Source organism: Bactrocera latifrons, unplaced genomic scaffold (genome assembly GCF_001853355.1).
Source record: "Bactrocera latifrons isolate USDA-ARS-PBARC rearing strain unplaced genomic scaffold, ASM185335v1 scaffold_82, whole genome shotgun sequence".
NCBI classification, from domain to species: Eukaryota; Metazoa; Arthropoda; class Insecta; order Diptera; family Tephritidae; genus Bactrocera; species Bactrocera latifrons.
In genome coordinates, this window is record NW_017537512.1 from 250,948 (window position 1) to 263,586 (window position 12,639).

The 12,639-nt window shown below is 33.5% G+C and overlaps 3 protein-coding genes across 8 annotated transcripts in view; 2 read left to right on the forward strand and 1 right to left on the reverse strand.

Annotated features, from left to right (window-relative positions):
- The window catches only part of LOC108976963 (scavenger receptor class B member 1), a 65,838-nt gene extending 62,055 nt beyond the window's left edge, over positions 1 to 3,783 (forward strand). For all 4 annotated transcript variants that reach the window (XM_018946424.1, XM_018946423.1, XM_018946422.1 and 1 more), the window contains one exon: positions 2,761 to 3,783. In XM_018946424.1, coding sequence (XP_018801969.1) covers positions 2,761 to 2,916 — 156 coding nt within the window. In that variant the 3' untranslated portion in view covers positions 2,917 to 3,783. The remainder of the gene's footprint in view (positions 1 to 2,760) is intronic.
- Positions 3,784 to 5,362: 1,579 nt separating this feature from the next.
- On the forward strand, positions 5,363 to 9,596 carry LOC108976964 (carnitine O-acetyltransferase). Of its 3 annotated transcripts, none has more exons than XM_018946426.1 (7): positions 5,363 to 5,518; positions 6,179 to 6,269; positions 6,340 to 6,969; positions 7,026 to 7,373; positions 7,435 to 7,535; positions 8,563 to 8,808; positions 8,882 to 9,596. In XM_018946426.1, the coding sequence occupies exons 2-7, from the start codon at positions 6,234 to 6,236 to the stop codon at positions 9,441 to 9,443; spliced, it is 1,923 nt and encodes a 640-aa protein (XP_018801971.1). In that variant the 5' UTR covers positions 5,363 to 5,518; positions 6,179 to 6,233; the 3' UTR covers positions 9,444 to 9,596. The 3 variants fall into 3 exon arrangements, with proteins under 3 accessions (XP_018801971.1, XP_018801972.1, XP_018801970.1); XM_018946427.1 differs by lacking the exon at positions 5,363 to 5,518 and adding an exon at positions 5,657 to 5,774; XM_018946425.1 differs by lacking the exon at positions 5,363 to 5,518 and adding an exon at positions 5,781 to 6,043.
- A 2,239-nt stretch (positions 9,597 to 11,835) lies between these two features.
- Positions 11,836 to 12,614, reverse strand: LOC108976959. Its single transcript, XM_018946415.1, has 2 exons — positions 12,254 to 12,614; positions 11,836 to 12,186 (listed from the first exon to the last, which is right to left on the reverse strand). The coding sequence occupies exons 1-2, from the start codon at positions 12,533 to 12,535 to the stop codon at positions 12,094 to 12,096; spliced, it is 375 nt and encodes a 124-aa protein (XP_018801960.1). The 5' UTR covers positions 12,536 to 12,614; the 3' UTR covers positions 11,836 to 12,093.
- Between the last annotated feature and the right edge of the window lie 25 nt (positions 12,615 to 12,639).

The window sequence follows — 12,639 nt, forward strand, 5'->3', positions numbered from 1 at the left end:
AATGTTAATTAAATTATTTTTTAATGTATATTTGCAACCCTGCATAAACGAAAAAATTATCGATTGTAAAAAAATGTCATACAATATTTACATCATAAGCAATAACTACAGAAAACTTCTAACTTTCCTACAGCAATTATTTTAATTTTTTTTATTAACCCTTAACTTTACCCTGACACACTAATAATTTCCAATTTAATAAGAAATATGACGTTTAGATTTGTTTGAAAAATTACTAATTTTTTAACGTGTAGTTAGTATGCAATTAAGCTCAATGTCAATGGCAAATCGTTCAGTTTAGCTAATCAAGGCAAACCACGTGCGGAAATTAGTCGGAACTATGTACATCTGTATGTATAGTTATGTGCTCTGGCGACAAGCAGTCTGGCTGTTCAGGCATATACATATATACACCTACATATATACATATTTAAATGCATATAAAAAGCGAAATACCGATTTTTAGGGATTTAGTCTTTGAGATATCGATGTGAAATTTTTCACATGTTCTTTTCTTCTCAATAAAGAATCGATGATATCGAACCGCTTTATAGCTGCCATACACATTCACCGATACAAAGAAAGTTTTTGTATGGAAAACTTATTTATTTGACAAGATATCTTCATGATACGAAGAAATTGTTTAGATCGAACCAGTATTGCTTATAGTTGTCATACAAACTGACCGATCAAAATCCAAGCCTTGTAGGAAAAACTTTTTTATATTACAAGATATTTTCACGAAATTTGGCATATATAATATAAAAGTATAATCTGTTTTAACTGAGTTACATATGTAAATAATTGTATTTATATGGGTGTATAGATGTTTTGCCAACTGTCACAAATTAGAACAATGTTTTCGCGCTTATTTTTAAACACATTTTGTGTATTTTTTTTTAATAACACACATATACCGAAATACTTCGCTTTTACAGATTTGCCGTCAAAATGTGTGTTTTTGCACTTTTTTCGTGTTGATAAACATCAACATTACCTGCCTCAATAATACATTGATGGAAGACAGCTTATTTGGTTTTGTTTACAACTTAATTTTTGCGTAAAACGACAAATAAATATGTATAAATAAATAAATATAAACATTGAATTAATTTCTTTGAATGTGGTACAAAGCTCAAAATTTATTTGTGTGGAAGATTTCGAAAGCGATTTGCATATCAATTGAAACTTATGTCTTATTATTTCAAATTTTTAGATACTTGAAACAAACGCCACCTATTTCAGTCTACATTTTTGCAGACGCAAAAAGAAACGTATTAGTTGCCTAACAATATTTTGCAGACAGTTAGAGATTATTGAACCTGTTGTAGGCTTTTAGAATGCTTTGTATAAAGTCTCCCGCTCTCACTTTATTTATTACAAACATGCCAGCTTTTAAAAAGTTTCCATCAATTTTTCCACTGAAAAGTTAACTGGTTACTGAAGTGAATTTAAACTGGATACAAACACATATAAGTTTCTACCACACATGTTTGCACTTTAGGGTGTTCAATATTACCCAAGTTAATTTTTTTTATAAAATATTTTCTCTAAAAATATTATTCCACGTAAAGAAGCCAATTCAATTTAATCCGTGACTAAATTATATTTATTTTTCTTTGTATAAAGCTTGCGATTTTATAATATTTTGTCTTTAATTTTTGGTCCAAGAAACAAATGAATCTATAACTAAAAAAATATTATATTTTAATAGAAAATTGTCCGCTCTATAAAAAAGGTCTTAATAGTTTTTTCCATAAAATCACTACCTTAAAAGTTATACGCAGTTAAAGATGTGCATACATCAAATGTACTGATTATTCATCCAAATGCCTAATGAATGCTATGTTGCTCATACGCCATGGTAGTCCATGAATGCGCCTTTGCTGAATTACTGAGCCTCAGTGCAGTTGATGCAAAACTTTAAGAGGCTATAACTATATATTTGTTCTGAAAAAACTTTTACATTTGTTGCTCCAAAGATCGTATCTTTTAACTGTATTTTAAGCTTTAGTATTAGTAAAAATATTTATTTGGAAAGCAACTACAGCCTTTGGGAGCTCCTCTCAAAAAAGACGTACGGTGACCACTATCTTTATCCCTGAACTGAATCCTCTGAAATTAAAAAAAAAAACAGATTTCGTTAAAGTAATGTTAAATCTTGTGATTAATTGTAAGAATAAGCAAAATAAAATTGTTTGACAAAATGTCGCAAATGTTTATAAAAGAAAATATTTATTGATTAAAAAAAATTATATTATTTACTAAAAAAATATATTTAAGAAGTAATTTGAGACCAATCGTTTTTGAGTAATGTTGGTTACCGACTTTGAAAACACCAAGCACTCTGAAACGTCTTTTCAAAAATATTCAGTTTAAAGGGAGTGGTTTTATGAAAAATATCATCAGATATCAGAAATGCAACTTTTGCAAGGCAAAAAGTTTTGTCTGCTTTTCAAAATTTTAGCTTTAATGCAAAATATTAAAAAATGTCAGCGCTTGTTTACATTGAATTCTCTTTTATAGTACAAAAAAAATGAATTTATAGTGCAAACAAACAAATTTTAAATAACGCACACCCTAATATACACATATCTATGTATTTATAATTAGTTTCTTATGTTTAACAGCGCGTCACTACCTTAAAAACATAAAAGCACACAGTCACCATTCCTCAAAACAGCATATTTTTCATAAATCATTATTAAAATAAAAACAATAAACTAATTATATTTATTTTTGTATTTATCTTCTTTGCAGACTTCAATTAATGTCGATATTATTGAAAGTAATCAAACACAAGCGAACACTGCTCTTAGCATAAATGCTAATCAAGCAGCTCAGCAGACGACAACTAACAATAGCAGAGCCAACAACAACGAACAACAATATAAATACAATAGCAGGCAGTCATAATGCCAAAACGACACATAAATATACAGTTTAACTATATAAACACACAGTTTGAATAATTTCAATGCGTGAAACTAAATAATTCCAAAAAACATCGCACATCGGGTTTAACGGTTATGTTCATTATTTTTTAGTGTACCTTGGATATTATCATTACTACATAACTGTATATGTAAATAGTAGCTTATTAGTCTTTTTAGGCGCATTAAGGCTCTTTCTTTATATGCTAAAGTATTGCTTTTTTCCAAAACGCCTCATAATCTTAGTTAGTATTTTTGTATTTATGAAAAAAAAAAAAACGATATTTAAATTTTTTCAATTTTAAATGTACCAATGTAATGCTTTTACAGAATTATCAGTTGCGTCGAAATTGCCGACTTTAAACCGGTTATCAGCTGTGATAATTACACATGCATGCATACAACTAATTTCGTCTATGTAGTATATGTATGTATGCGTACATATATGCATAGAATTGTATGTTTTTAATATTGCATGCATTACTTAAACAGCTAAAGGCATTCAATGCATTTGTGCATACTGAAAAATAAAAATTAAAAAATATATATTTAAGTAATACCACCTCTATGAGGTGCACATCAACCAAAACCATATAAATAAGTATATTATAAACAATTATTCATATTTGTATATATTTCTTTTTTACTCATTACACACGCCCTCTTTGAATTTAAAATCCAACTATTGTTTGTACAAAGTATAAATCTTAAAAACTACGCGATAGGCTTAAGAAGTTAGCAGTATATAATTATTGACATAAGTACATACATATGTATATATTACCCATATATTGCGTTGAAAATTCACGAAATGCAAATAAACTTGAAGTTCAATTTCATTCTAAATCGATATGTAAGTTTGTGCTTTTTTATATGAGAAAAAAACTATACAATAATAAAAAAAAATGTAGAAGACATTTTTTAAACAACAATTCGCGCTGTGATTTGTAGTAGAATGTAGAATGTAATATTAGTAACAATTGCCTTTCTTTTTTCTATTTCATTTTACACGTTCGAATTTATACAGATACGCATTTTCTTGTTTGAAACACACAAAAAATCTTATTTAAAAATAGTTTTTATTATTTAAAAGATTGTTTCTTATTTAAAAAGAAATTTTTAAGCACTGTGTTGTGAGTGTTTTCAATTTTTAAGGTAGTGGTTTTATTTGGGTTACAAAAATTGTGATTTATAAAGAACTTTTTATTATATTATCGAAAACATATTAAACAAGTGTAATTTTTATACCCAAATGCTTTTTTGTAAAGCATTTTAGTTTTTACGCAACCCTCTAGGCATTTTATAAAATACAAAATAATTGTAATTGCGGGTACGAATAGAGATTATATATGTATATATATATATTAGAATTATGGTTGGTAAATGTAAATAAAAATTATTAAATAAATGTTTTGAAATGAAAATCTGTGTTTTTTGATTTCTTAACAATGTAGAAAAAATCTGTTATTTTATGAAGGCAGTAGATACTTTAAAGTGGAAAGAATGCATTAATCATTATGCTCATTGTGGTCAGCTGATACTTGAAATGATATTTGGATATCTCCAAGCCTAAGCATAAACAATTGAAAACGTTAACTTCAATTACGCCAAAGCTATAACACCGTTCACAAATATTTAAAAAAAAAACCTTAAAACCACTGGTTTCGAACGGTCAGTTGTTTTATATTTAACAGGGTCTCCGATGATTATTTTTTTGTGTTACAAACTATGCGGCGAACTTAATATACCAACACTGATATTTAATTATCACACACACCAAATAAGGAAAAAGAAACTCGACTTCTTATTTGCAATGCTGAAAATGGCGCCAACTAAATCTTCTGCGCTCTTGTTGCAGCTAAAGAAAACCGACTTACTTGAGTTTTTTTCGATTGTCTGCCTAAATAAACAGTCTTTGATGTATTAAAAGATACGTAGTTTCAACCGGATGCTAAAACATTATGCTCTCGTTAATGTAATATCGTTTAATGTATCTAAAACATAAACGTAAAGGAAATGACGTTCTTACACTAAAATAACTACATGTTCATCTGATTGTTAACTGTCACTACTCAACTGTTTGCAGAAACGGTAGTCGATAACAATTACTGTAAATAACTGTATTATAATAATGATCAAAATTGGAAGGGGTTCATAACGATATTGTAAAGATTTGTTTTAATACGCTATAAATATTTTGTATTCTAGGCACAATGTGTATATAGTATATGTATTATATTAGTGTAACTTAAAATTTAAAATATTTTCAAAATCCCACAATATTTCATACCAAATAGCCAAACATTATTATTAGCCAAGTCATACACCAGCAGACTTCATTTTGGCAGCAATTAATGAAAATAACACTAGATGTCGCGCCAATATATCAACATATTCTCTGCAACAAGTGTCTAATTTTGAAAAAAAAATTATAAGGCAAAAAAATTACAAAATTAAATTTTAAATTGTCTTAATTCGAGACAAACGTTAAAAATTGTAAAAATTGGCGAAACACGTTACAAGAGGGATTTAGCAAATGGTTGGATTGCCACAGTAATATACGCGGAGTGCATAAACAAATAAAGGTATTATTCAAACAGCTGATTGATAAATATTTATTTTGTAATAATTAGCTAAGAGAGCGTAACAAAAGCGACGGGATGCCGATCAGTGACAAAAAAAAAAAAAATAAACAAACAACAGCAAAATGTTTTTATTTTGCGGAGGTAAAAGTACACTTGCGTTTTCTACTCACTTGTTGGAGACACCTTTCTCATGTGTGCCATTGATAACAAAAGTGCAAAACAGTTTTTACCACTTTCGAGAGTCTGAATAATAGAGGTAAAATGAAAAAAATGTGCGAACGAGCTTGATTTCCTATACTAAGAGTGGCAACAAGTATTTGTTACTGGCACAGCAACTTAAAACAGTTTCAGTTGCGACCGTAAACTAGTTTAGAAATTTTGACTACGTGGTTCGGTGGTTTTGTTAAAGTAGCAAACTTTTCATAAGTGAACTAAAATTTAAAGTTGTATAAGCCCTTTTAGTGTTCCGGTAATCTAAACACTAAAATCTTATAGCACACCTGTGATTATGCACAAAGGGCAAAGGTAAATACATATTTGAGTATTTCTTTTGCATACAAAATCTACATAGACATTGGTTTAAATTTCTTTGCTTATTGTACCGTCAAATTTGTATTTATTTATTTTTAATATTGTGCAATTCGAATTCATTATTTGTAGCGTGAGTAGCTATACGGACTTTGGGCAAGACACTAACGCTGATCAAAGTAGCACAATGCAGTTTTTAACACGTCGCGCCGTCTTCAATCTGGTAAGTAAATGCATTCAAGTGAATAACATTGATTTGAGTTTTCAACAATTCTTTCCTTCTTATAATGCAGACTAAAAACGCATTGCACACGTCGTTGAAGGCAAGCTTACCCAGCGTCAGCGTTGCCACACAGCAAGATGTCCTTGATAAGCGTTTTTATTCAGTATCTGAGGGTCCACAGAAACAAAATTTATTACGTTATCCAGCGTTTCCGCTTAAGGATACTTTAGATAAATTTATGAAAACTGTGGAACCGCTTTTAAGTGCATGTGAGTTGATCGAAACAAAAGAAGCGGTGAAAAAGTTCGAAACTGGTGAGGGTGCTGAATTGCAAACGCTTTTGGAAAAAGCCGCCAAATGTGAACAAAATTGGTTAGCTCGTCGTTGGCTGCAAACAGCTTATCTGCAATATCGTGACCCAGTCACCGTTTACGTGAGTCCGGGCATGAGTTTTCCACAACAAAGGTTTGAAAATGAAGAAGAATATTTAAATTATGCCGCCAAAGTGATATACAGTTTGGCACGCTACAAGCAAATTATCGATGCTGGTGAAGTACCAATTGTTAAAATGGGAAAATATGAGCTGGACAATTCGCAATTTAGCAAAGTTTACGGCACATGTCGTATACCACAAAAGGGCGAGGACACATTAGAGTACAATCCAAAGTCAACACATGTGGTTGTGATTTACAAAAATCACGTAAGTTTACAAAATATGAACTTTGCAAGTATTTTAATTAAAAAAATACAATGCAGTTTTACAGTTTGCCCATCTACAACTATAAAGGCGTGATACTCCATCCGGATGTGCTGTTAGCGCAAATTAAAAAAATAATTGCGACAGAAAAGAAAAAGGGCATCGAATTCGGTATATTAACAACCGATAATCGTGATAATTGGGCGCAAGCCTATGAAGAGCTGATTAAAATCGATGGTAATAAGGAACGTGTAAAAACCATACAAAGTGCCTTATTTACGGTATCGCTGGACGAGTGTGTTGAGGTTAAAGATGATCAGTTTTTCAATGAGCTGAGTGCTCAGTTGATACATGGCGGTGGATCTCATGTTAATAGCGCCAATCGTTGGATGGATAAAACTATACAAGTGCGTTGATTTGTATAATATTTGTAGTTTGGAAGATAATTATTGATATATTTGTTTCCAGTTAATACTAAATCGCAATGGTATGAGCGGTTTCTGTTATGAGCATTCACCGGCTGAGGGGCAACCAATTGCCAATATCACCGATTACGTGTCAAAGAACTTGTATGTGTATATTTAATTGTTTTTATATTTTACAAGCAAAGAAAATCCATAACTTCAATCGTGCAAATTACGTGGATTCACAAGCATATTTATTGTACCGAGACAGAGATATTTAGTTTGCCACAAAGTATGCAATACCCAAAAGGAAGAGTCGGAGTCCGTATAAAATACCAGCGTGACGAGCTGGGTCTATTTAGCCAAGTCTGTATACCCGTCTCTGTATATACGCGACTAGTCCCTCAATTTTAAGATATTGTTCTAAAATTTTGCACAGGTCCTTTTCCCCCCAAAGAGCTGCTCTTTGGTCGGAAACGCCGATTTCGGAACACTATATCATATAGCTGCCATACAAACTGAACAATCAATATTTTGTTCTTGAATGAAAAAAAAAAATATTTTATGAGATATCACTACGAAACTCGGCACAGATTATTTTCTAAGACAATGGCACAATCTCCAAAGAAGTTGTTCAGATCGCAGCAATATAACGTATATCTGCCATACAAAGTGATCGATCAAAATTCAGTTCTTTTATAGAAAATCATTTTGTTTGACGAAATATCGTCATGAAATTTGTCATGAATCATTATTTAAGTAATCTCCGAAAAAATGATTCACATCAGACTACTATAACATATAGCTGTAATACAAACTCACCAATCAAAATCAAGATAAAGATCTTTATACGATTTTATTTTGTAAGAAATACGCTTTTGAAGGGTACTTAGCTTTGGTCAACCGTAGTTAATGTTTTTTTTCTTGTTTTTTGTTTGTATTTAAAAATTAAACAAAAACCATAACCTCAAACGGACAAAGTCCATAATCACCATATTTACAAAGGCATATGCATTTTAATAGGTACTAGATTTACATAGCTGTAATATTTTTAAATATGCATATATATCTCTTTTTTTTATAAAAAATTCATTAGTGTATATTATTAATACAGTGCTTCTATTTAATTCATAACAATATATTTCAGTAAATAATAATAATAAATAATATAAAAAAAATCTTTCTTCCCTAGATTCAACGACAAACACTATGACGGCAGTGCTCGTGACAACTATCCATGTGCCGCTAAGCTTCCGTTAAAAAGCAACAACACCTTAAACCGTTATATTGAAAAAGCACGGAAAAACGTAAATGAGTTGGCTGAAAATTTACATGTGAATGTTTTACATTTCCAAGATTATGGCAAAGGTTTCCTTAAACAGCAAAAACTCAGTCCGGACAGTTACATACAAATCGCTTTGCAATATGCCTACTACAAGTAAATATATTTTAGCTCGTAATTTTCAAAAATAATTTTACATGCATGCACTTACGCTTAACACTTCTTACAGGCTACATAAAGTGCCAGCTGCGCAATATGAGTCCGCACATTTGCGTATTTACATCAATGGACGCACCGAGACCATACGCTCGTGCTCTAATGAATCCGTAGCCTTTGCTAAAGCCATGCTGGACGAATGCGTCGATAATAAGAAACGTGTCGAGCTATTGCGTGCCGCTATAAACGGTCATCGCGCTTACACCACTAATGCGTTACAGGGTAAGGGTGTGGATCGTCATTTGTTAGGCTTGAAACTGATGGCTATTGAGAATAAGAAACCAATACCGGAATTCTTCAAATCCCCCGGTTATGTGAAGAGTTTAATCTTTCGCGTGTCGACCTCACAAGTGGCCACACCTAATTTGGCTTTCATGTCTTATGGTCCAGCTGTGGACGATGGTTATGCTTGCTGCTACAATCCACGTGAGAATGATATGATTTTGGCATGCAGTTGTTGGCGTAATAACCATATAACCGATGTGGATACGTTTACTTGCGTGTTGCGCGAAGTTTTACTTGAAATGCAAGGTATATTGACAAGTGCTGGTTCAGCACCAGCTGCAAAATTATAAGTGTTGATAGCAGCAATTTTAAGTTGAGAGTTTGCCTCAAGCTCTCAGTTATTTTGTTGAAGAGAAATTAAGTGCCTACAAGTTTGCGAAGTAATTATTACTTTTTTTTATTTCAATAAAATTAATCACGATGAAACTTTTTTAAATACGAAATAATTTGATTTTTAATTGAAATTGAGTGTCTGGTTAGTCTTAAATGGTCTTAAATCAAAGAAGAAAGTCGATGCGTCGGTATAAAAAGCGGTATATTTCTTCATTTTGTGTTATGACTTCAATAGTACAAAATATGCCAAATAACGGGTGATCCAAGTAGAGGTACTTTTTCCAACAGCCTTTTTTTCATGTTGGGGCCCAGTTCTAGCTCAATTGATATATAAACAATCAAAATGGAGGCATTTGGGACGTAGAGCAACCTGAAGAGACTCATAAGCTGCCATTTCATCAGAAAAAACAATGGTTTGGTGTAGTTTGTGGGCCGGTGAAATCATCAGTCCATATTGTTTCAAAAATGATGTCGGAGAGAACGTAACCGTCAATGGCGACCGTTACCGCGCCATGATAACCTGACGACGCCTGAAATTGAAGCTCGTGTTCTTGGCGAACTTTTCCTGTGGGAATATGTAAAGTCTAAATTCTATGTGGACAATCCCGCTTCGATTCAAGCCTTGGAGCAAAACATCAAGCGGTTCGATCTTAGACGAATCATAATAAACGTTACCTATTAAATTTTAAGTTTCTATGTTTTTTCTTTAAAAATGTAGAAAACCTCAAAATGAATAATCCTTTACTTACTATTATGAAATTTTAAGTCATCAATGGCCATCTGAACTTGTATAAGAACAAAACACTATTTTCTAAGCGGGAACTAAGTGTAAAGAGCGTAGATGATCTTCAGCAGCCATGACAGCTACGTTCTCAAGGCAGATGGGACGTCCATTTATATATCCCGCTTATAGGGGTTACATGGTAGTTGATTGCAATTTTTGAAATTTCAGCGAACGCTGCAAACTTCTGCCTTCGAGAGATTATGCGGATATTCTAATCAAGTGTTATTAGCAGTGCTAAGCTTTGTTCCACAACTAAACAGCTACTGTTTTATATCGAAATTCGGAAATATAAATGGAAATGAAGCGGCCATACTTTGCGAAGACAACGTGGAAGTCGAAGGAAGTCGAAGTCACGGGAGACTAGCCAATACGTCGAGGCAGGAAGTCGAAGCACAAGCGCAACAAAAGCGGTAATTCGTGGAGTGAAACGAAGTTCAGGCACTATGGGAATATATATTCTTCATTGGCGTAGACAAAGCTTACGCGATTATTTGCGATATTAATTGGAGATTCCAAGTGTAGCCAGGTCCTTTTCCACCTAGTCTTTCCAACGAAGTGTAAGTCTTTCTCTTCTTCTGCGCCGGTGGTTGCTGCGTCGAATACTCTCAGAGCTGGAGTGTTTTCCGCTGTCCTCAAAATCGTTCCATCAACCGCGCCAATGCATAGAGGACCATAAATCTTTCACAGAATCTTTCTTTCGAAAACTCGTAACGTCGACTCGTTAGATATTGTCATCGTCATCAGGACGGGAATAATGAGTGACTTATAGTTTGGCTTTTGTTCGTCGAGAGAGTACTTTACTTCCCAATTGCCTACTTAGTTTGAAGTAGCACCTGTCGGCAAGAGATATTCTGGGTTGCATTTCGAAGCTGGTTCCAAGATAGACGAAATTATCTACGACATCGAAGTTATAACAGTCATGAAAGGCGTGGGAGCCAAGTTCATTTGCTTGGGAATATGTATGTATATAAAAATGGGGTAACCGACGTTTCCCTGTTTATGTTATAAACTTTGTTGACAGTTGACAGTCCTTACGGCTTGTGCCCAAAACGAAAACCTACTTCCAAACTTGGTGGAGTGTGTCAAATATCTTGTACCCGTCTTTGTTTAACTGACTTGAAATTGGAAAAAATAAGACTGAAATGAAAAATACATCATAATCATCACCAGCTCCATAACCCGCTTCGCTTTGTGCAATTTAATTCTCTAGTTATTTCCGGCCCTTGCTTGAGTTCGCCAGCATCGTAATTCCAGTGTAACAGCAGCCTGATCTACACTAATAATCCATATAAGTTTTGGTTTGCCTCTGATGCTGTTATTTCTTCATTTGTCGAATACTTTTTTCTTAGGACGATAGTTTTCGTCGGCGCATTTTACGACCAAACGATCACAGTCTTACGACACGAGAGAGAAAAACGAGACCGCCATTCCCACGACATTCGGGTCTACGTAACCGGAACGGACTCGGATTTTTATCCGGACTGTCAACTCGGTAAAACTCTGCCACTACAATAACAGAAGAGAGAAAAGTAAAATTTGTGTGGCATAGTTCAAGGCGTTTAACCAGACGCGCAAAGCAACACATATTTTTTTTTACTTTATTTTTTATTTCGGATGCAACAATAATTCAGATAAAATATAAAAAAAATTGTTGGTATATATGTATGTATATTGAATAATTAACTATGCACGGCTCAGAGCATATTAAAAACTGTTTTCATACATATACTCGTAAAAGATCACATAACAAACTCGTGCAGCTCAGTTGTTTCGTAGCCCATACAAATTCCACGCAAATTACGCCAACACTCCTCAAAATCACACTAATTCTTCTTACAATGATAACAGGAACAGGATACTGCCGATTTGAAGGTTATATTACGCATGCCGCCCATGCATAGTACGCGCTTTTGCACCTAAAATTGTGAAAAATGAATTATATGACACCCCAACCTGCGCATCGCCCAATATTTTTGCACTCACTTCCTCCGCCGCCATTATGTTACAGCACTGACCCACCGAAACGACCGGTTTGACCGGCTTAAATATGCCCGGTATAGCCTGACCAAACGGTATGGACGGTACGGCGTACGACTCGCAGAAACCACGACAAGCATTGGTGGTAATGCGAAACTCCACACACTCCGGTATGGATATGATGCGCGTATTACCCACTTTGTGGCAGCCCGGTTTCAGCCATGACTGATTTGTGGAGACAACAATTATGCTGAGAAAAAATAATAATCCCAAACGCCACAGGAACATAGTGAAAATAAAACGAAAATACTACCGTTAACCGTTAGCTGTATCCGCGCGGAGTATATTTCGAAACTGTGCGCTGCGATTGTTGAATGAATACTGCGAATGCG

Excerpts from the sequence above, each read along its gene's own strand:
- LOC108976964 (XM_018946425.1), top strand. Across the intron at positions 6,270-6,339 it reads GTCGCGCCGTCTTCAATCTG|ACTAAAAACGCATTGCACAC; the intron begins GTAAGTAAATGC and ends CTTATAATGCAG. Across the intron at positions 8,809-8,881 it reads TTGCAATATGCCTACTACAA|GCTACATAAAGTGCCAGCTG; the intron begins GTAAATATATTT and ends CACTTCTTACAG.
- LOC108976959 (XM_018946415.1), bottom strand. The coding sequence starts at position 12,535 with ATGTTCCTGTGGCGTTTGGGATTATTATTTTTTCTCAGCATAATTGTT. Across the intron at positions 12,187-12,253 it reads ACATAATGGCGGCGGAGGAA|GTGCAAAAGCGCGTACTATG; the intron begins GTGAGTGCAAAA and ends TCACAATTTTAG.